The sequence below is a fragment of the Cephus cinctus genome, unplaced genomic scaffold, assembly GCF_000341935.2.
Source record: "Cephus cinctus unplaced genomic scaffold, Ccin1 Ccin1_scaffold0240, whole genome shotgun sequence".
In the NCBI taxonomy this organism is placed as follows: domain Eukaryota; kingdom Metazoa; phylum Arthropoda; class Insecta; order Hymenoptera; family Cephidae; genus Cephus; species Cephus cinctus.
This window is the reverse complement of record NW_014332956.1, coordinates 61,952-82,020: the sequence shown is the minus strand read 5'-3', so window position 1 is coordinate 82,020 and position 20,069 is coordinate 61,952. Positions and strand designations below refer to the sequence as shown.

The window sequence follows — 20,069 nt, the reverse complement described above, 5'->3', positions numbered from 1 at the left end:
TATGATATTGTTTAAACGGAATAGAAGAAGTTATTACGGTTTTTTAATGTTTGTAAAAATCCCACTCCACTAATTACAGTGACCACCTGATTCTGATAAGTCAGATGACAGGTGTTGTAATAAGTACCTGAGATCAACAATGTATATAATAAAAAAAAAGTTATTCTTGCATTACTTACAGTTAATGTGTTATACATCATACTTTTGTCGTATATTTTTTAAATAGCCATTAGGCAGACATACTCACCCTTTATAATTACAGTCATCTCTCTTTGTATCAGGAAGTGTGGTAAATTGATAATAAGAACGAAATGGTCATCACAAAAGATATTTTTCCTTAATATTTTATTGAATTCTATAAAACATTTTTATTGAAATGGTCTCACCAAGCAATAAAAATATAATTATACTTTTGAAAATCACAGGAGCATACGAAACAGAAATTGAAGTAATAATCTGAACAAAAAATAAACCTTTACTCATAAACGCATCTTTGCACAAGATATCCTGAGATATTTTGGTTTCCTCGTATTAAAAATAAACCATATTACGAAATAGTATTCGTTGTCGAAGCGGCAGATTATTCTGTATTCAATTTACCAGTCCGTCGCATTATTTTTCATAATTTGTTCGTACGTTCTTTTTCCTCATTACAAACAGAAACATTAACACATAGGTGTATATTAATTATTTGAAGGAGGATACATGGTGTACTTTTGTTCAAGGAATGGTGCACTAGAAGTAATTAATTTTGACATGATACTTGTCTTCTATTTAATCATTTAATACTAACTCAATATACTCATGATTATATGTATACACATATATCATAGTGGTCAATAGTATGAAATCATTATCAAAACTTCTACTCATAGACACCACATATCGAAACAGACAAATTGAATACGAAATTTTTTAACAACAAAGGTATGTTATTGCAAATATTTATCTTTTAACAAGACGCTATACAACAAATTGTGTACACAGGACACACATACAAGCCCTTTCAGTTCAATGATCAAACATTGGTAAGTGTTGGACCATTTTTACTGTTTTACATTGTTTGACATTTGTTTTCCTTCACAATTGTGACACAATATTTAATGAGTTTATTATGAAAACATTTTTTTTTACTAGTAAGAAAATGACTAACAGAAGATGCAAAAATGATTTTAGCATCTTGCTTCTCTTGTTTAAGAATTTGAAAATAAATGATGGAAAAACACTATACTATCCAAATATTGTAATAGTCATTAATCATAGTTTAGAGCTTTAGTGGTTTAAATTTTTATTAATAGCAAACAAATTTTGTTAAAGCTTTAAAGCTTGCTGTAAGACACACTGACTCGGCCCTAGAGTGCTTTACAAAGACGAAGGAAACAGAATAATGTGTTATATGATTTTACTGTATGACATTTCTGATAAATCAACAGGCCAGTAGTCATACATTACCCTTGTATCGAAAATAGATATTGCCTCTGTGGTACTTACGGGCACGATACTACACTATTTGGAAATAACATATAAATCTTCGATATATATACGTATGACACAATTACATGATGTATGTTACAATACCTTACAAATGCAAATCATGTTCTGTAGTAAGTAGTGAAAGTAGTCCCGATGATACAGTCTTCGAAAAACATCATTCAATTTTCAATGCTATTCCTTCTACTCCACTCTTCGAATCAAGTCAATGTGTTCAATGGTATTATATCTTATCCTGATTTGTAATGTATGGTAGACCCGAAGGACGGTGATTTCTCAATTTTCTTTTTTATTAAAAACGTCATGATTGAATGTTGTATGAGAATTTGATCGTAAATATTTACGTTACGCACTTGTTCTCCGCTGAGGCTTTTGTCCCTTTACAACAGTCGGTCGACCTTTAATGAAACCTTTCTTGCGTCTCGCCGTCTGAAACATCAATGTCCCACCCCCCATAACTTCAACTACGTTTCCAGATCTATTATTGCACTCTTTCGAGAAAGGGCAAACGATACGAGAGACATTTTATAATATGTCTCTTCATTCAAACTCTTATAACAAAACTCTCACCTTTTTACTAATGTATGAGTTTGTACGGCGAGTGATAGTACGCTCGGAGATTGGGATCCTCGGGCGGTTAAATTCGTCTGGTTTTTTAACCCTACATAAAAATAGAAATACTCTCTGTAATCTCTTGTGAAACAAGATAATAGTACCGTTGAAAAGCTTATGACGATTGAAGGAAAATAAGAATCACCTGTAAATCCTAACGAGCCAATGCTCAGTAGTGTAAGCCTCCTCCAAGTATGTTAACTGGAAATTCTTGTTTCCAATTTCGGCATTGCGAGTACGATCGTAACCAGATGGTGATCGATAATCTATTTTCACCTCTCCAAAACGATAGTAACTCAACTTGTACATTAGAGAGTTAAGAAGAGTTGGCGAACCTTCAGAATCGACACGGAATTCTCCCCTTTCTGTGAAGTAATCGCTTTCACGAATATCATGGGGATGTTCGCCTTCTGCAATTCTCACCATCCACAAGAACTTATTAACATCATCACCGGAATAGCCGATCATTCCTCCAAATATCACTAGAACGTAGTCTACATCCAAAGAGGTCATGATCTCATATGCAGCACTTTCATTCGAGCTCATTGCTTTACCGACTAATGCAATATGCGAATTGTTCCATGTATTATTATCCACCAGGGTTGTTCTGTTTAAATAGTAAATATATTTCAACATTGCTTACGTAGTTTTTGACGTAGTTATCGAAGTATTTCTCTTACCTATTGGCCATGCCTGCAATCTGGTACCCATAATCCCACCAACTCATGACTCGGGCATCATTAGGCGTATTTTGAGCAAGCCAGTAATAAGCTTCCCGAAAATCATCCAGAATGGATTTACCACCATCATTGCTATAGGATGCGAGAACGATAGAAGGACTAGAATATGCGTTGCTCGTGACCCAAGTACAATGAACCGTGAACATCATCAGCAGCATAAGTATACCAATAACAACACCATTCCGTAAATTAGCGCCCAATCCATCTCCACTGCCCTTAGGTCTTTCGTGCTTCATGCGCCTTAATTTTCCAGCTTTATCGTACAATGCCCTTCCGGGACTTCTTTCGCGTTCTTCCTCACTTTCCTCCTCGCTACCATCGCCCTCGCGATCACCATTTTCTCTATCTTCTTCTTTCAGGTACAATTCCAAGAGTCCACTGAAGGCAACTCCGGCCAACATACATACGACAGGGGTAAGGGTCAACATGAGACGTACCATCACTCCAGCAAAGTATACCGCACTTATAGCGTATAGAATAACTAAAAAGCAATTAGATATTGTCTTGAACATATTAAATAGAGTAAGATCATACAATGCATTGTGTCATGAATATTCACCAAAAACGCGCTCGTCGTTGATATGTTTGATGCAATACCATAATCCAACAGGGAATGTGGTTACCAGTATTTGTAGATCAAAGAAAAAACTAAACCATGTGGTAGGTTGATGTTCGGACACCGAGGCAATAATGGGAATGTGAATTTTCGCATATCCGGTATCCCACAGTGAATAGAAACGTCCGCTCCAAGGAGCGACAACTCCGGTGTACGTCAACGCAATTAAAATTAGCAAGAGAATTGCTGCAGTTACGGCGACCACGCCGCCGAAGTACTTCATTTCTGATTTCGTAAGTACTGTTCTGAGATACCTGAAAATATAAGAATATGTTAGATAAAATTCTTTAAAAATTGCTAAGATATCTTGAATACATTCATAAGAAAAAACAAATTTATAGAATAAAAAAATTAAGACTGAAGTCAGAAGATTAGAGAGCAAATGAATTTTATTTAACAACTTTGAATAGCACACTGAGGATACCAGAAATAATTTTGCTGCATCTTTATTAATATTTATCTTAAAAATTAATGATAACAAATAACTAGTAATCTGATCTGCAGGGTATAGCATATATGCCTTTAAGTACCTGAGAGCTGCCACAAAAATCAGTAATCCGAAAACACCTCCAGCAGCCATGTGTTCAGATGTTCGTATTGGTTGAAAACCAACAAATGGTATTTGCATACTCAATAACAACCCCAAAATGTAGAATGTTGTGTAACTTGTAAAGAGCCGATTGCTGTACCTATTCATGACCAGCAACGCAAATACGTGGAATGGAATCAAGTTGATGATGAAAACATAACCACCCCAAGCAGAGACCATATAAAAGTAGGATAATGCGGTCATTGATGCCCAAAATATAGAGCCAGTTTTTACTGATTTGACCCACAAATAATAGGTAAATTGGAGGGCGAAAATTGCAATACCCTCATTATCATAACTACCAGCTACTGAGCGTGAAATATAGCCAGGAACTATTGCAATGAAACAAGCAGCGAATAAACCAGCACCTGCGCTCCAGAGCTCCTTTGTTAATAAATAGGTTGAAATGGCTGTAAGACCACTAAAAATAGGAGCTAAAAATACACAAATGTCTCTGATGTGTATTGGAATATTAAGTGAGTGAAGAATGTAATGAATTGTTCCTGATGTTATCATGAGACCAGGATAAACTGTTCCACCAACAATACGACCCAATGGATACCATGCTCTCTCATCAAACCAATTCAAAAAATTATAGAATCCATGTTGGACCATGTATGCTGTAGCTCGATAGTTAAACCTGTATTGAAAAACAAATTTATTAAAACTGTGGTTCCAAGTTATTTAGAAAAATATTGAAAATTATTTTCATAAATACAAGATCATCATCCTACTGTTTAGTGGGGTATAAATTATAATTGTATAAGAATAACGACCGTAATTCGATAACGATCAGAGTGAATTACACTCCAAATTAAATTATAAAATGGAGTAACATCACATACCAAGGATCGAACTCATGGATAATGCTCTCAAATCGGATAACGGCGAAAAGCCGAGAAGCAAATCCTGAGATCCAAGCAAGAAGTAAAATCGTGAAAGTAATAAGGGAGCTGAGCCCAGCGGCATTCGTTAGCGTCGAAGACTTCATTTGCTTAGACGGTGGTTTCTTGTCCGGGAATAAAACTTTCTTCGTATAAGGAGCAGATGCTTTATTTGGTATCATTGTTTCTTGTCCTCTCGCCCGGTAACACAATGATTTACGTAATTTTTCACGAGATGTTCTCCATACATGCACAATCTCGTTCTTACTCGACACGTAGCAATCAAGCAGACCAACAATCGTTCTGGCCAAGCAGTAGGACACGTCAAATGCCGGTTACAGACTTACCACTGTTTTTCGTACAAAATCCCTATGATGTAGTCCAAGAAGTGACTTGAAAACCTACCCAATAATTCGAGCTAACTATAAAAAAAAGTTGTCCAATAAATACAATATAATTTTCACGAGTGATTTATTAAAAGCTATCTGGTTACATATTTTACGTCAAGGGTGAAGTTATCAAAGAAACGAAAATAAGATATAAGAAAATAAGATAGGAGTTACTGAAAGCAATGATAACCATATCTATGGATGGAAATGTTGAACTTAATTTTTGAATATTTATGTAGTTTTTCATTGTCTCATTCTACATTCTACATATATTTTAATTCCCATCTGCTAAATGCGTTATCAATCCACCTATATAATGAAAATCAATTTTATTTTTAATAATTGATAAATGTAGCATCAATTTGGGTATTGACTTATGCAGACCAATATTCTTTGTTACTTTACTTCAAGGGTAAAACGATAATAAAAGCAAAAAAAGTGACGGAATGATTGAAAAATTGAAATTAAAATCAAATAATAGTTAAATTGGTTGTCTTGTTATACATGAAAATATATATATTTAATAATTCCAGAACCCAAAATTTATAATATAAAATAAAAATACATTTGATTTAATCATATAATCACAATTCGCGTTCATTTCCTAAATACAAGTTAAAAACGATGAATAGTTGAATGGTCTTGCAATTTGTCTAAATCTTTCAAGTTGTCCCACCAATATAATAATTTATTATTCAAAATTAGTTTGAACCATGGTGTTAGGGGTGCATTAATTTCTTTTACAAATTTTTCAATTTGATCTCTTGGCACCCAACGTATTTCACTGACTTCATCTGGATTAGGATCTAGAGATACTTTATCTTTCTGTAGAAACAGAATGTAATCTATTTCATGTTCACCCCAATATCCATCAGATGAAGCATAATAGTGGATCCTTGTTAAATAATTGAAATCTGTTGGCTGAACTTCGCTTACAGGGATTCCCAGTTCATCAGCAAGCCGTCGACGTGCAGCTTTTTTAATACCCAAAGCATTATCTTCTTCTGCTTCACCAGGATTTTTTGCAGAAGGATGACTGCAGCATGTATTAGTGTACATTTCAGGAAATGTAATCTGTAATGAAGAGTGAATAAATAGCGATTGCGATGCGCAGAAAGGAATTATACATTTCTTAACTTACTTTTGTTGGAGAACGTTTCTGAACTAGTAGGTCACCATTATTGTTAAAAAGGAAAACACTGAATGCTCTATGAAGAGGTATGCTACCATCTTGCGCAACTCTGTGGCTATATTCTTTTGTAGCCTCTCCAACTGGTTTGTCCTGTTCGTCAACAAGAATACACAGTTCTTGAAGAAGTGCTTTTTGTAACGGAGCGACTTCCATTTTGGCGTAATTCCTTTTAAAAGCACACGAGACCTCCTGTAGGATAGCACAAACTCCTCTGCTTCCTCTGGATATCATACTGTAAAATACCAGCTTTATAACAACTTTCAATAGATATTTACAGTAGCCCATAAATTATTACACGATAAGGATTCCAGTCTAAAAAAAACTCACGTGTTTGACATAAGGACAGCTTAACTTAAATATATTCGATGACCCGATACACTCGCTGGCCTTACTATGTATAAATTTGCATGAAAAAGCTATGTGCTCACTAAATATGTCTTTCATAATGGCATATGTGACAAGTTTTTTTTTTCAAGCGTTATTGTGACGTGATGGCACATGCAATAGAATAAAACCAATGTCTTAGTTTCCACCGTACAGTGTTTACACAAAGTTTAGAGACCTCATTGGTCAATTCCATTCAACTCCTATAAGTGATTGGTTAACTCTGTCTAAACTCTGCACGGTGAAAACTAAACGTATGTGAATGAGTCTAGGGATTTTAATCATCGTGTGATTGCTGTTCCGCCCTGCACGTTAGGACTTAGAAATTCTAAACGTGTTTAAATCTATCCTTTACAATTGGAATCTTGTACTCAGAGATCTCAAAGATATTGGAAAAATGAGATCTCTGAATCAATTTGAACGATTTAGTAGAATGTGAAATTGGAGGTCACGCAAGTATATTGAAATAGTGCGACTGAGTTAACTTTTATTGTAAATAACAACATAACTCCTTCATATTCATTTAAACGTGAATCCTGGATACTCTTAAGAGTGCATTCAGAAATTTTACTCAAGGTAATTCGGGCACGTTGCGTCTCTTTATTACCATTATTATTATAAAAAGGATAGAACGATACTAGAGTCGACTCTAGCGAGGTTTCTAAACGTACTTCAGGGATTCTACTCGAGCCCACAGGGGTGTCGCAGTAGTAACTTAACACAACAAATTCCGCGGCTCAAGTTCAGAACGCTCATTATTCCACAAGCCGATCACTTAACTGGTCTCGTTAAAAATCCTGTTTTATACATTTCTTTCTTTTTTCCTATATTTACTTCTTCAATTCTCAACTACTAATCCTTACTTCTCTGCTTGCTTATTTCTTTATTTTCTGATTTATTTCTCTCTTTATTTATTAACTTGCTCTTTACTCCTGCCCTTAGAGGGTTATTCACCCTGGGTGAAATCATTGGTAGCCGATGAGTACTGCAAGTTGTAAAGTTTATCATAAAGAACAACACTTATCAGGTAGTATCTGAATGGAGGATACTGCCAGTATAATTTCGACACAAGTTCGCGGGTTCTGTCATTCGTACAGAGATTTTTTCAAAAATAATTTATTTTTCGTTTTTATAACATAGTCAATGACGCGTCGATATGTCGGAGTCGCGCGACAATAAGTCTAATTTCTTGATGTTCAGTCTATAGTATTGTCCGATATAACAGACAGCGTGATTCGACTGAGGGTCATCTATCGATGTGATAAGAGCAAATAAAATGAATCATCAGTTAACTGTCTATTTGGTACCTATGTTTCAAAATCAACGTTAATTAGGATGACGCACCATCTATCGGTGAATTATGAAACAGAAGAAATAAGAACCAGCGCCATTTTAGCAGCTTTCACCGAGTTGCGGTATAAACAAGTATACAGTTGTCATTCAGTGTTTTCAAGTTGAGCGCGTATGGTTTAGTGCTCGTAATTAAAAATGGGAGTGACTGTGTAAGTTTTTTATACCATAAATACATGGCATATAAATCAATATTAAAATACATAATGAAATGACAAGAAGATACAATGTACTGTATGAGATTGGCGCACTTTATTGAATTATAGGTTACGGCGTCTAGACGGCACGTGTCAAAAGAAGCCCCTTTAAGATATTATACCTTTTTAAAATTGTAGCAGAAGTCATTCAGTTTGTTTTTTAAACTGATCCTGCAACATTAGTGACCCGTATCACCATGTTTCAGGCTGCAACAGTTTCCCATGACGGAAAACAGAACCGGCCCGCAGACTATTGAATTCCTTACGAAGAGGATCGTCGCCCTGGGTGCCGTACAGACCGGGCAGTTCTTGGTAGATTGCGAAACCTACATGTCCGTGCCTCAGCTCGGTGAGTGAATTTTCTTGATTTTCAAAATATGATCAGAGTAGATTCCTTGATGCTTAATAATCATCGGGAATTAACCATGTGAGCGATCAAAACTAGTAGTTATCATCGCACAACTTCCTGTAGTTCGGCACATTTTGGTAAGATGGCAATACTGTGTTGAAATGAATCATAAGCATGTAACAACATACGACTATTGAAAAACTAAGAAATAGTAGCTATTACTTACTGTACAGCTATTTCTGAATAATGAATTACCTATGGATATGAGTAGGATATAAGAAATTCAGTAAATATTTTCTGCCGAATGTGTATCTCTATTTATCAAGCATGGATGCATAATACAATACGGGGCTTTCTAGCTCAAATGGATGAGTCCATTTTCACTGCGTTGCCATAAGGTTTGTTTGTTTAAATGTCACATGACATTTTCAGTCAATATTCAGTATCGAATTCATAAAAACAGCAAATTTCACACATCCCCAAACACCGTTGATATTCGGAACACTTACCAAAGGTTTTAACCCTTAGAATTTTAGCATTTCTCATGTCTGCTGCAAATGCGAAAACAGACTATATACGTCTTTGTCTTACGCAGGTATGATCTCTTAAGTCCGTTTCTCTTGCGCTGGCAATATATGTACAGCATATTCAAAAGTCGTAAGAACCCAGCTCTTCTTTAACAATCAACGTTTCTCATTCCAGCCTGTAGTGTTTTCTCAAATGATATTTTTCCAGAATTATCGTGTGACAAGTGCCTAATGCAACTGGTGCGTATGAGCTATATAAACCTCTATACATATTATCTATATATATAGTATATATATGTATATATCTATACAAAGACGCAACTTTTTCGTTCCACGAAACACCCTCGCAGCGATTTTACAAGTAATACGTACTATTTATATTATTCGCTAGGTAGGTACAAACGCATAGATACTCATTAGGTAATTGGGAGTTTTAATTACATACACGATAAGACAAACACATGTCTAGCGCGTTCGCAGGAGGTACACATATTCTGTCCATACAAAATCTCACAGCTCTGCGCCAAATGGCCGGACTGTATATATATATTTGTTCATCTCCTTTCCTTTTTTCTCACTATATTCTTTTTTTTTGTGCTACATACTCTTTATCCTCGTGGTCTTCTGTTTTCGTACGTACATATTATAATCCAGTCTACGCGAACACTTCGAACGGTTTTTTAAAATTTTATAGAATTTTTTCGTACAGTTCATGAGCGGCCAGTTTTTTTATAGTTTTTTTTTTTATAAATAAAAAAAATAAATCCTTTGAAAGGCGCTGTATTTCGGTATTATTATCATTGTTAGTGAGGCATTTCTCTTTCAGACGGCAGATCTTAATAATGCGATTCTTTTTCCAAAAAGTATATAGTATACTGTTAATTCTTTAATCTTGAATACTGTCGGTTAACGATGTTCAATTAAATTTTTGTAATCGTTACTTTATATCATAGTGTGTACCGACGATATCGTATAGGTTGGTACGAACAAGCTACGACTACGCGTCATTACAAAAATATTAAATCTAGCAAGCGAAGCTAGGCGCGAGCCTTTTACAAAGGTTCTTGATTCTGGTGTCATTGGTTACTTTATCTCTTTGGAAAATACAATTTCAAATTTGTCACTCGTACGTACGTGCGTACCCGTACAATGGCAATCCAGCATAATCGCCAGTACAATGGCCAGTACTTGATTTTATTTAAATATATTTTATTGTCGTATCTATATATTACGCCAAAAGTATTGACGAAATTGAATAATAATTAACGGAAAGTCATTAAGCTCTATCCAGAGAAAAGAATTAGCTATAAGACTCGTAACGAGTTAATTAATTTAACGATATTTTCAGTCGGGAAATTTACATTCGTACAATTTTTTCTCTTGAAAAGAAAAAAAATTTGGGTAATTGCGAAATTACTCGAATAAAATTATTCGACGTTCGGTGCCTCTAGAAGCGGCTTTCCTTCGAATATAAATATATATATATATATATATATATATATATATATATATACATACACACATACGCACGCTATATTAGAAAGTTCTACATTCTCGCATCTTTGTATTTATATTAAGTATATGTATATACGTCTCCAATATTATAGAATTATCGATTCTCGCACTTTAATATCCTTACGTTTTATGGAAACCCTCAATTCGCAGAAGTGCACAGTGCAGATTTTTTTATTTTCAATATAACTCGTCTAGTCGGAAAGAAAACAAAGTCTTCGACTCGTCGATAACTCGAACGTATGTACACACGTGGGCACGTACGATGATACGTGCTTACTTGAAGTATTTAGAATCGTGAGTTATCGTGCGAATGGTCAATTAATCTCTTACCTCCTCATTAAACTGAATACGATCAATGAAATATCCAATGAATTCGCTTCACGATCGTCAAAACTATCGTTCTGATAGTCCGCCGTTATTTCTTACCCCATTAAGTCACGATCGTATCCAGTCCCATGAAAGATCATTGCACATATTATTCTATACGCCTAGGTAGCTTCTTGCGGACGGTATCCAGAAGTAGCGTCGTTCCCACGGATTGAGTTCAGATTACAAGTTCCACCCTTGGAACAATAGGAATTCGATATTCGCAGAAGGAATGCCGAGTTTTACTCGTAGTTATAGATGTGTACCTACTACTGGAGTTCAATTTTACGTATTGGTTACTCGATGTGAAATTATAATTTTTTTTTTTAATCTTTCCAAATATCCATCCGTCGTGAGCTACGTTCGCATTGTCCTCTTATTTTTGTATAACGAAAAGTTTTTTTTTTCCGCTCTTTGCTTTGCTTAAGTACATACACGCTTTTTAAGATATATACATGGTGACGCTCTTTGTCTTGTTAAGAAAGTCGGATATGGCAGGGATATGACTCACGGGTTTTCTAAAAGATATATATATATAGTATATACGTATGGATAGAATTTTTCTCATTACGGTGCAGATCGTTGATTCGCGATAATCGAAAATCTATTGGTGTGATGAATTGAAAAATTGAAAAAAAAAAAAATTTTAATCATTATCGCGAATCCACGTCCGTACGCTACTGAGTTCGCGGACGCTTCCTCTACAAACTATATAAAAATATAAAACGTCTTACCGCGAATCTAGATATGCGGCCATCATGCGGGACTGTCTAGGGCTCGAAAATTTTACGGAATTTCGAATTGCACGTGATTATACTTAAAATTAGAGAGATAAAAGAGAAGAATAGGGGAAAATTATAATTGGAATTTGTTCCTCAAGAATATCGTTAGTGTCGCTTGAACTCTATAACTGTCCTATTACTTATACATAGGTTTTTATAAGTTTGGATATACACTCTCCAAAGCTCTCACATTAATTTGGCAATGGTTAATATTGTCGTTAGTTCTTTTTTCTCCGTTCTAAACGTACAATGTACAATAGGCAATATACATTTAAATATCTATCTGATATGAAATATAATATATGTATAATATATGTATATATATATTTTTATGTATATAGATATATATATCTATACAATTGATATTGTCGTGGTTGTTTCTTATATAATTTTTTTTTTTCCATTTAAGTCATTCGCCTTTGTCGGGTCGGGGCGGTTTTTTTGGAAGCCTTGTCTCGCCAATTTCAAATCAATTAATATTACTTTTTTTTTCCTCCTAATTTTTCTTAGCGTCACGCCACGACGAAGGTATGTTGCAAATGTATTTTTTTTTTCTTGTTTCTTTAAGTAACGTTCAATCCGGAAGCGGGCCCCTCCACTAGTACAGATCCGTTTCGAACGAGCGATTTATCTTTGCTGTCGTTAACAATGAAAATTCATAAAACTTTTCGTACCCAAAGGAATATTAATTGAATAGAAGCCGATTACGAAATTGAATAAGGTCTAATTAGGTCAATAGGTCCGTGCATTGAATTTCTTCTGACACGATAAAAGTGTCTGAAAAATTTTTAGTGGTACATTCAAAGGATTCGTTTCGAATTTCAATCGTTATCATTGGCAATGACGGTAAGATCGGTCGGCATTGACGATGACCCTGTTGCATTAATTTTAAGTAGTAATCTGCTACTAACGAGTAGTAGACGACGCTACGCTAGTAATAATAATATTTTTAACCTATATACTAAAGATCCTCCTGACGTTCGCTTACTCATATAGTATCTCCTTAACGTGTTAATCATTAAACGTATAGTATTGTCGTGTTTTGAGAAAGGCACGATGTATGGAAGTTCTAGCCTTTTACCGTTAATTGAAAATTTAAAAAATTTCATTCCGGGCCCAGAGACTCTTATACTTGCCGCATCGAAAACGCAATTAGTATCCTAGTACTTAGACCGTGTCATTGAGCTTGGCAAATGATGTAAAAAAGAAAAGTTTTCTTTTTTGTAAATACTCAACATTACAACTGCGTCTACTCGAAATCGTCTTAGATCCGTGTAAACGCCAAAGATTTTCGATTCTCTATAATTTGAGGATTCATCGAAAGCAACGGAAAAAAGACATTTGAGAATATGGCGTAGTATGAAAAAAGAAAATAAACCTAAAGAATCTTTCGATTCTTGAGTGATTCTCGATACTCGTCTTATCCTGGCCATCACAAGTAGCATGTCTTGTAATATATCAAAGCGACCGTGTCCTTTCCATATATCCTGTACTCTCTCTCATAATGCACTCTCCCGGGTGCGTACTTTCCTCTGGGTAAACTCCTGTCGAGCCTCGATAAGCTTTTATACAGTTTCATGTAATTCTCCTCTTCCGCGTGCCTCCTGTAGCTTTTGGCAGCCGAGTATTTAGCCAGGGAAAAATCCACGTTCGGATGGCCGGCGCTCCTGGCGATGATCTTCTCTATCTCGATATCCGTGAGATCCTGAAGACTCTTGGGACACCTCGATCCCCGATAACGATCGTCCGAATAAGCGTAGTCATCGAGACCAAGAGTCCTGTTGCGTCTTGGTAAAGTGGCGTAGACCCTTCTCTCAAGATCATCCGTGCTCCTGGAGAACGGTACCAGCTCCTGACGACGTTCATGGTGGACGCGGCGAGGACACTCATTGTAATTGATCAGAGCGCAATCCCCCTGTTTCAAATGGTCAGTTTTACTCGGAGCTACGGTATCTCTAGGATAAAAATGTTTTCCATGCTTTCTGTGATCGCGATATTTTCTGCAGCCATTATTCTCACTAGCCTCATTTCCATTATCAAAGCGTTCGGCGGGTCGACTGGGTCTAGTGCTATTCGGATGAACCCATCGATCGTTGCGTCCAGTATCGCTGGTAAATCCATTGTTATAGTTAAGGGCCGTATTTCTCTCGTCGCTTCTCTCCTCATTACGCGCAGGAAGCAGACCCTTCGACTGCATGAAGCTGCCGATATTCTTGCCGATTCTACCGGTCTTCTCAGCAATGAAGCCACAATAGTCGGCGAGCTTGCGATTGCCACGCTCCGGTAAGACGCTCGAACCATTGGACATTTCTTTACTGCCGGCTGCAGCGCTTCCGGGTACGTAAAGACGACGAGGATCGTGCTCGTTCGGATACGCCCCGCCGGGAAGGGGTTTGTTAGTCTTCTCCAAGTTGGATAACCCTCCAGTGAGGGAGGCCTTATACTACCGAGCCTGGGCGTAGTCCGGATTCATCTCGTCCAGTTGCTTCCCTTTGGTTTCTGGCACGCAACAAACGACAAAGCAAAGTCCGCAAACAGCCATGGCAGCGTAGAACCAAAATGCCCCGTGCAGACCTAGAGTCTGTGAAATGAAAAAAAAAAAAAAAAAAAAAAAAAAAAAAAAAAAAAAAAAAAACATTAGGGCTGCCTGCGTCTCTTAGGATGAACAGGATCTGGGAATGGCTTGGCAGTGTTCTCGCCAGAACACTAGGACGATCCTCACCTGCTGGAAGTCCATAAAGAGCTTGATCCCAAAGAAGGCGCAGAAGTAGCTGAAACTTGTGCTGATGCTGGAGCCGAGTCCTCTGTACTCGAGAGGGAACAGCTCGCCAATCAATAGCCACGAAATTGGCGATATGCCCAACGCCAGGGCCGTCGTGAATACCAGCACGCAGAGTAGGGGTATCCAATCGTGTTGGCCAATCACGGACGGATCGGGATATGGGAGATTTTGCGTTTGCGACATCGAGTTGTAGTATGCGTAGCTTCCGAAACCTGCCAGTGCAAGTGACATGAAGACTGTGCTGGCTATCAGGAGTGGTAACCTGCCTACGATGTCTATGAGGAATCCTGCGATATTCGTTGGTTGCCATTATTGGGAATCATTCGGAGAAATTGTGATTGAATAAAAGTATTAAAAAAGAACTGGACCAGCACCTGACAGTAGGGAAGCCAGCAGCTGCACAAATCCAAGGGCTATTGTCGCTCCGTGAGGATTAATACCGCCCAAGGTCTGACGAAATATAATGACTGCATAGTAATTGAATGCATTGGCTCCTGAGAATCTTTGAAAAAACATGAGACCGCACGTTATGGCAATGGGCTTGTAGAGTCTTGGGGTCATCACGCTGTTCCGAAACGTCAAACCGTATCGCCTAGCTCTGGAGGCTAAGATGTTCGTCTTGATGACCTGAAATTAAAAATGGGATCTTGTGATTGTCGCTGAATTGGCTCGTGTCAGTGGTATGCCTGGAATTAGGTGAATTACCTGTAATTCGTGCCTTATGTCGACGTGAGAGCCACGTAGCCACTGAAGACTCTGCGCAGCTTCCTCATCCTTACCATTGAGTACTAGATAGGACGGTGTTTCCGGTATGAAGAGTGCTCCAAGGAAGAGCATCAGTGGCGCCACTGCAACCAGAAGGGCACTCTGCCTCCAGTTCAGATACGTCCCGGCGATGTAGGAAAGCAGTACCCCCACGTGCCCGACGACTTTGAGCATTGCGGATAAACAACCCCTTATACTTGGCATTGATATTTCCGAGATGTATACCTATGTGATTTCATGAAATTATTTTTTTCTGTCACTTTCCGTCCAGAATAAAATCAATGGTATTTAGCGTCCATCCTTTCCATAAAGAAGCCGGATCTACCTGAGTGACCATCATGATGACGGAGCAGCACAGACCACCTAAGAAGCTCGTGGTGTAGACGAGCTCTACGCTGGGAGCAACACCCGTCAGAATCCAGGCGGCGGTCAAGGGTAAGGATGAGACGCGAAGTGCCAATCTGCGACCCCTTCGCATTATCCAGTCGCCAAGCATGGCGCCGACACAGGCACCCAGCATAGAGAGGGATGCTACCCAAGAAGCTTCCTGTTTTGTTACCGAGAATCCTGACCTGCGACAAGATTAGTAACTGTTTTAACGGAGCCTCGACTTCTGTGTCCCAATCTCCTGGAGTGGAATTGTCTGTGACTCACCCTTGGCCATTACAATTATTTTACCAAGGGTGCGGTGTCATCCGATCTAACCAGGACTATGGTGAGCATCTACTACTACCGCTGCGAGTTCAATTCGTCTTATCTTAATATTCACTGCTATTTGCGAGATCAGTACTTACCAAGTGTCATTGCTCGCTGAGTGATACAGATGAGGTTGACTGTCGAGAATAGAGTCCAGCGCTGGCGACGTGTAACCCTTGGCCAAGCCAGACGCCAGTGTTCCCATGGATAGTGCCAGGGTTGCCAGGACCTGAGGACAAGAGAACCGCGAATCAGTATCGCATCATCCGATGAGAACAGAAGTAAAAAAGTACTGGAATGGCTCCTTGAAGTAGCTGAGCGAACACTCGAGATGAGCCTTCGTCTTGACTTGACTTTTCTTTGCTGTCATATGGTCCATTGGCCATGATCTGCCAATCTTTTTTTTTTTTTTTTTTTTTTCAAAGCTCCCTTTCAATTTGAGAGATCGACGCCATTCAGTCTGTATGCCTGTTAACTGCGCATGCCGTACTATCAAGGTGAACGCAAAACCACGGAAGGAAGCCCGCTCTTCCGGTAGCTCGGATGCAGATTCACGACGGTGGGTTTGCTGGTGCGAATTTGTATTGTCCTGGTGTCTCTGGACAAATTGCGGCCCGCAAATTGAAAGCCGAGCTCCTACCTCCTGCGAGGAATACTAAACATTCTGCTCGTCCACGTTTATACCCACCTACAAACCTATCTACATCAACGTACTACAGTGTCTTGTACCTCTTACCCATGTACACTACGACAATGGACATGCGTGTACGCCCTAAAACAGAAGGTCGGTATGCCGCTGAAGGTGTACATACATATAGCTCTCAGGTTACGCTATCAGGGTACGGTTCTCTGTACGAAGTATATTTCACACTTTATATTAGACAATAGATTGTTTTTATTCATCTCTTATAGTTCAATATTGATCTTCAGTGATACGTGTCACTTCAGTGTAACGTGTACGACCACTTATGAATTTTAACAGAGAAACACCTAGAAAATATAATATATCCTTTCTTCTCGTGAATACTCCTTTTTCTTCGGCTCTTTGCCATCGCAAAGAGGTACGAACTACGAAGCCATCCATAAACTCCTGCCAGTTGCACCTGTTATAAATTCCGTCGATATTTCACAGCAAGTCCACCCTCACTTTACTACCGCATATATAGTACAGTACGTCGTGCGACTCGTATGCGTACATACATGACATATATAGGTATACTCAGGAATGGTGGAGACTTCTCTCGTATGGCAATCATATTCTTATGCATCTGACTAAATGTATATATATGCACACACCTATGAACGTATTTACACTTAAAGTATCTGTCCAGAGGAATTTTAAGCGTTATATATGGGGTTCGAGTTGCATAGCCGATCCCATATGCATTTGCATATGCATTCAATTATCCGTCTTACCATTGAATCGCGTGTCGCGCGTGTCACGTTTACTTCTACAGGACGGATCGTTTCTTTATTTGTTTAACTAGAGTCTTGTACCTACTAACAGGCGAGGCCAGTGTTAAAAAAGAACGTGTTGCTGTCGACGCGCCCTGATCTCGTTTCAGAACTTGATTAAACGATTATACAGCAATATCGGGCTAATGCAGGCTAATTAGCCTTTCTCGACTTCCGGTTTGCTTTCTTCGTCAGAGAATGATATATTATATGTATATCGAAGGTGCTTCGAAAAAGAGCTAATAGGAACTAACAGTTGACCACCTCTGTCTCTGTCAGCAGGCGTCGTTCATACTGAGTATCCGTTGGCTCCTTGATTTTCTTAATGGATCTAACTCATTAATAATTAATTACAGAAACGTCAACCGGCATGAATCAAGGGATACGTTATTATCTCATCGACCGATAAGTCACACTTTGCCTTTGCGTCTACGTGCTGACGTATTCGACGAGCGCAAGTTTCATCGAGGACCAAGTACTGCGCCTCCAGGCGTCCAACATGTTTAATGTTATACTCAGGATAAGAAAGCAACTCGACACTCCAGATAAAACAATGTCTAAATTGTTTGAATGAATACTGTCATGGGATACTGACACAATGAATATACACCCTGAAAACATCAAAATGCAGCACTACCGTACCGTGGGAAAAGGTTGTACTATGGTACGTGTTTCAATTTCTGTATCGTTACTCGGATTCAGAAGTATGTCGAAAAGAAACTGTTCATTGCTTGTGCTTTGTATACCTTAGGCTTTGTTCGTTGTGCAGTACCTTGAAAGTGAGGATAACCGGCATTGTCATTTGGATTAATCTCCGGACGCCAATCTGTCGCGGATACGGAGAACAGCTCAAGAAACACGTAGACCCAGCGATGAGGTACAGAAGCTGAATCATCAGGGAGATGGGACAAGAGCATCGCGAAACAGTATAGCCACAAGGATATCCTCAGGAAGACAGCTGCCCGCCTATCCGTTATGAAGGAATTGTCACAGGGATCGAAATTACCCGTAACGAATATTTGCGTAATCCAAACCACCGATAGATTGTGGATTCTGTATCCTATCTGCGGATCACTCATGGATTTTAAGAGTAGATGTGTTCAGCTATGGAAAATTTAAATTTTGTGAATACTATATACAGATTAGATACTCCTTTTATTGGTCAACTGTATAATAAGGGCTAATGAAGGTTTATAATTATTTTAAAAAAATTTTATATAAGCTTCGAGTGCTCTTAAAAATGCCAGTGACGTCATCGACGAGATAAAAGGGTCCAGTGCAAAAAAACAATTTCAAAAATAGCAACAGTCCTTGCAGAGTCACACGTGCGCGCCAGTAACTCGGCAATGTCAAAAAGTGCATTCAGGTTCGTTTGATCCCTGAGCTTACGGTAACGGGGGGAATGTTAAAAGCTCGTGCAGCCTGTCACGCTGCGATACTAGGTTTAGCAAGCACACAATACGATGGCGATTCGCGATGGCCCCTCCAGTGAAGGTAACCAAAAGCCATTAGCTTGAAACTATTAGGTGGAATAAAAAGTTATAAAAATCCGTGACGTATTATGGAAATGGATACTGTAGAGACTGACTATACGTAGGCGGAGAAAGAGAACGAGACTCAAGGTTCGTACGTGCACCGAGTGTGCTCGGTTATGCATTTTAAGCCGAACCACTCAATTAACCCAGGGCTATCTTTGCCATTTGCATTTCAATATGGCTGCGAGCCAAACTTCACCGAAGATGGAGTTCAATGAAAATTTCAGGTACTCCGTTTCTTTTCATGGCAGGAACGTTCAGAGAGACTGAAGACCGGAGAGAGTCCAGAGAGAAAGAGAGACAGTATGTACTCCTCGAATCGATGCTGAAGCTTGTTTGGAGAACTAGCGCGTATCTCCGGACGAATGCGCAGATCCCACTTTCAGGACGTCTCCTAATATCTTTTCGATTGAAAGGATTCTCAATTACGTATACATGTATTACCTGGGACATGTGTTGCGGCCTTGTGGCCGTCGACGTCATATGTACCACGGATGCTCGTGGCATCTTGAAGCCGTCCTCACCTTCGTCTGGCACAGTAGTTACCTGAAACAATTAATATGAATACTCTTAAAATTTCCTTAATAAGGTATAATTTGACTATTAAATTATAAAATCGTAGAACAGATCATTTAAACTTGCCATGACGTCACGTTAAGGAGCTATAGGTAGCGACCATCCTGATATCTAATCGAACAACGCTAATGACTAGGCAGGACCTTTTTTATCCCTTAATTATTCTCTCTTGGAGGGATTCGAGAACCTACAAATAAGTTTATCTGCTTTTCAGGTATCGATCTACAAAGTGTCCGACGTTCAGATTCATTGGACCTATAGCCATTTTTTGGGGAAA

The 20,069-nt window shown here is 38.4% G+C and overlaps 4 protein-coding genes and 1 long non-coding RNA gene across 12 annotated transcripts in view; 2 read left to right on the top strand and 3 right to left on the bottom strand.

The window, feature by feature from the left end:
• Positions 1-353: 353 nt before the first annotated feature.
• LOC107265848 (dolichyl-diphosphooligosaccharide--protein glycosyltransferase subunit STT3B) lies at positions 354-5,270 on the bottom strand. 4 transcript variants are annotated; one of them, XR_003059197.1, is made up of 8 exons: positions 4,894-5,270; positions 3,990-4,688; positions 3,403-3,713; positions 2,784-3,324; positions 2,249-2,710; positions 2,062-2,152; positions 1,845-1,955; positions 354-1,775 (listed from the first exon to the last, which is right to left on the bottom strand). XR_003059197.1 is itself a non-coding variant. In XM_015735707.1 (8 exons), the coding sequence occupies exons 1-8, from the start codon at positions 5,112-5,114 to the stop codon at positions 1,768-1,770; spliced, it is 2,409 nt and encodes an 802-aa protein (XP_015591193.1). In that variant the 5' UTR covers positions 5,115-5,270; the 3' UTR covers positions 354-1,767. The 4 variants fall into 4 exon arrangements, 3 of the variants coding, with proteins under 3 accessions (XP_015591193.1, XP_015591194.1, XP_015591195.1); XM_015735707.1 differs by having other exon boundaries at positions 1,845-1,920; XM_015735708.2 differs by having other exon boundaries at positions 354-1,955.
• Positions 5,271-5,537: 267 nt separating this feature from the next.
• LOC107265850 (isopentenyl-diphosphate Delta-isomerase 1) lies at positions 5,538-7,018 on the bottom strand. The gene is made up of 3 exons (XM_015735712.2): positions 6,841-7,018; positions 6,463-6,745; positions 5,538-6,395 (listed from the first exon to the last, which is right to left on the bottom strand). Exons 1-3 carry the CDS (start codon positions 6,849-6,851, stop codon positions 5,937-5,939), a joined length of 753 nt encoding a protein of 250 aa, XP_015591198.1. The 5' UTR covers positions 6,852-7,018; the 3' UTR covers positions 5,538-5,936.
• Positions 7,019-7,266: 248 nt separating this feature from the next.
• Positions 7,267-20,069, top strand: part of LOC107265851 (mediator of RNA polymerase II transcription subunit 20) — a 66,901-nt gene continuing 54,098 nt past the window's right edge. The window contains exons 1-2 of one of the 2 annotated variants that reach the window (XM_015735714.2): positions 7,267-7,473; positions 8,651-8,793. In XM_015735714.2, coding sequence (XP_015591200.1) covers positions 8,667-8,793 — 127 coding nt within the window. In that variant the 5' untranslated portion in view covers positions 7,267-7,473; positions 8,651-8,666. Of the gene's footprint in view, positions 7,474-8,258; positions 8,400-8,650; positions 8,794-20,069 lie in introns of those variants that run through there. The other variant, XM_015735713.2, reaches the window with a different exon arrangement.
• The window catches only part of LOC107265849 (facilitated trehalose transporter Tret1-2 homolog), a 53,434-nt gene continuing 42,451 nt past the window's right edge, over positions 9,087-20,069 (bottom strand). For all 4 annotated transcript variants that reach the window (XM_015735710.2, XM_025083084.1, XM_025083083.1 and 1 more), the window contains 7 exons: positions 19,661-19,762; positions 16,325-16,455; positions 15,856-16,102; positions 15,471-15,755; positions 15,140-15,392; positions 14,706-15,052; positions 9,087-14,564 (listed from right to left, as the gene is read on the bottom strand). In XM_015735710.2, the coding sequence (XP_015591196.1) occupies positions 14,427-14,564; positions 14,706-15,052; positions 15,140-15,392; positions 15,471-15,755; positions 15,856-16,102; positions 16,325-16,455; positions 19,661-19,762 (1,503 nt within the window). In that variant the 3' untranslated portion in view covers positions 9,087-14,426. The remainder of the gene's footprint in view (positions 14,565-14,705; positions 15,053-15,139; positions 15,393-15,470; positions 15,756-15,855; positions 16,103-16,324; positions 16,456-19,660; positions 19,763-20,069) is intronic.
• LOC112494068 lies at positions 16,643-19,650 on the top strand. The gene is made up of 3 exons (XR_003059198.1): positions 16,643-17,010; positions 18,038-18,345; positions 18,433-19,650. It is a non-coding gene; the product is annotated as an uncharacterized LOC112494068 (long non-coding RNA).

What these genes read in the sequence shown, in the direction of transcription:
- LOC107265850 (XM_015735712.2), bottom strand. An exon ending in AGAAACGTTCTCCAACAAAA is followed by an intron (nt 6,396 to 6,462) that starts GTAAGTTAAGAA and finishes TCTTCATTACAG; the next exon opens with ATTACATTTCCTGAAATGTA.
- LOC107265848 (XM_015735707.1), bottom strand. Translation starts at nt 5,114, where the DNA reads ATGATACCAAATAAAGCATCTGCTCCTTATACGAAGAAAGTTTTATTC. An exon ending in TGGCTCGTTAGGATTTACAG is followed by an intron (nt 2,153 to 2,248) that starts GTGATTCTTATT and finishes ATTTTTATGTAG; the next exon opens with GGTTAAAAAACCAGACGAAT. An exon ending in ACTCATACATTAGTAAAAAG is followed by an intron (nt 1,921 to 2,061) that starts GTGAGAGTTTTG and finishes TTGATGTTTCAG; the next exon opens with ACGGCGAGACGCAAGAAAGG.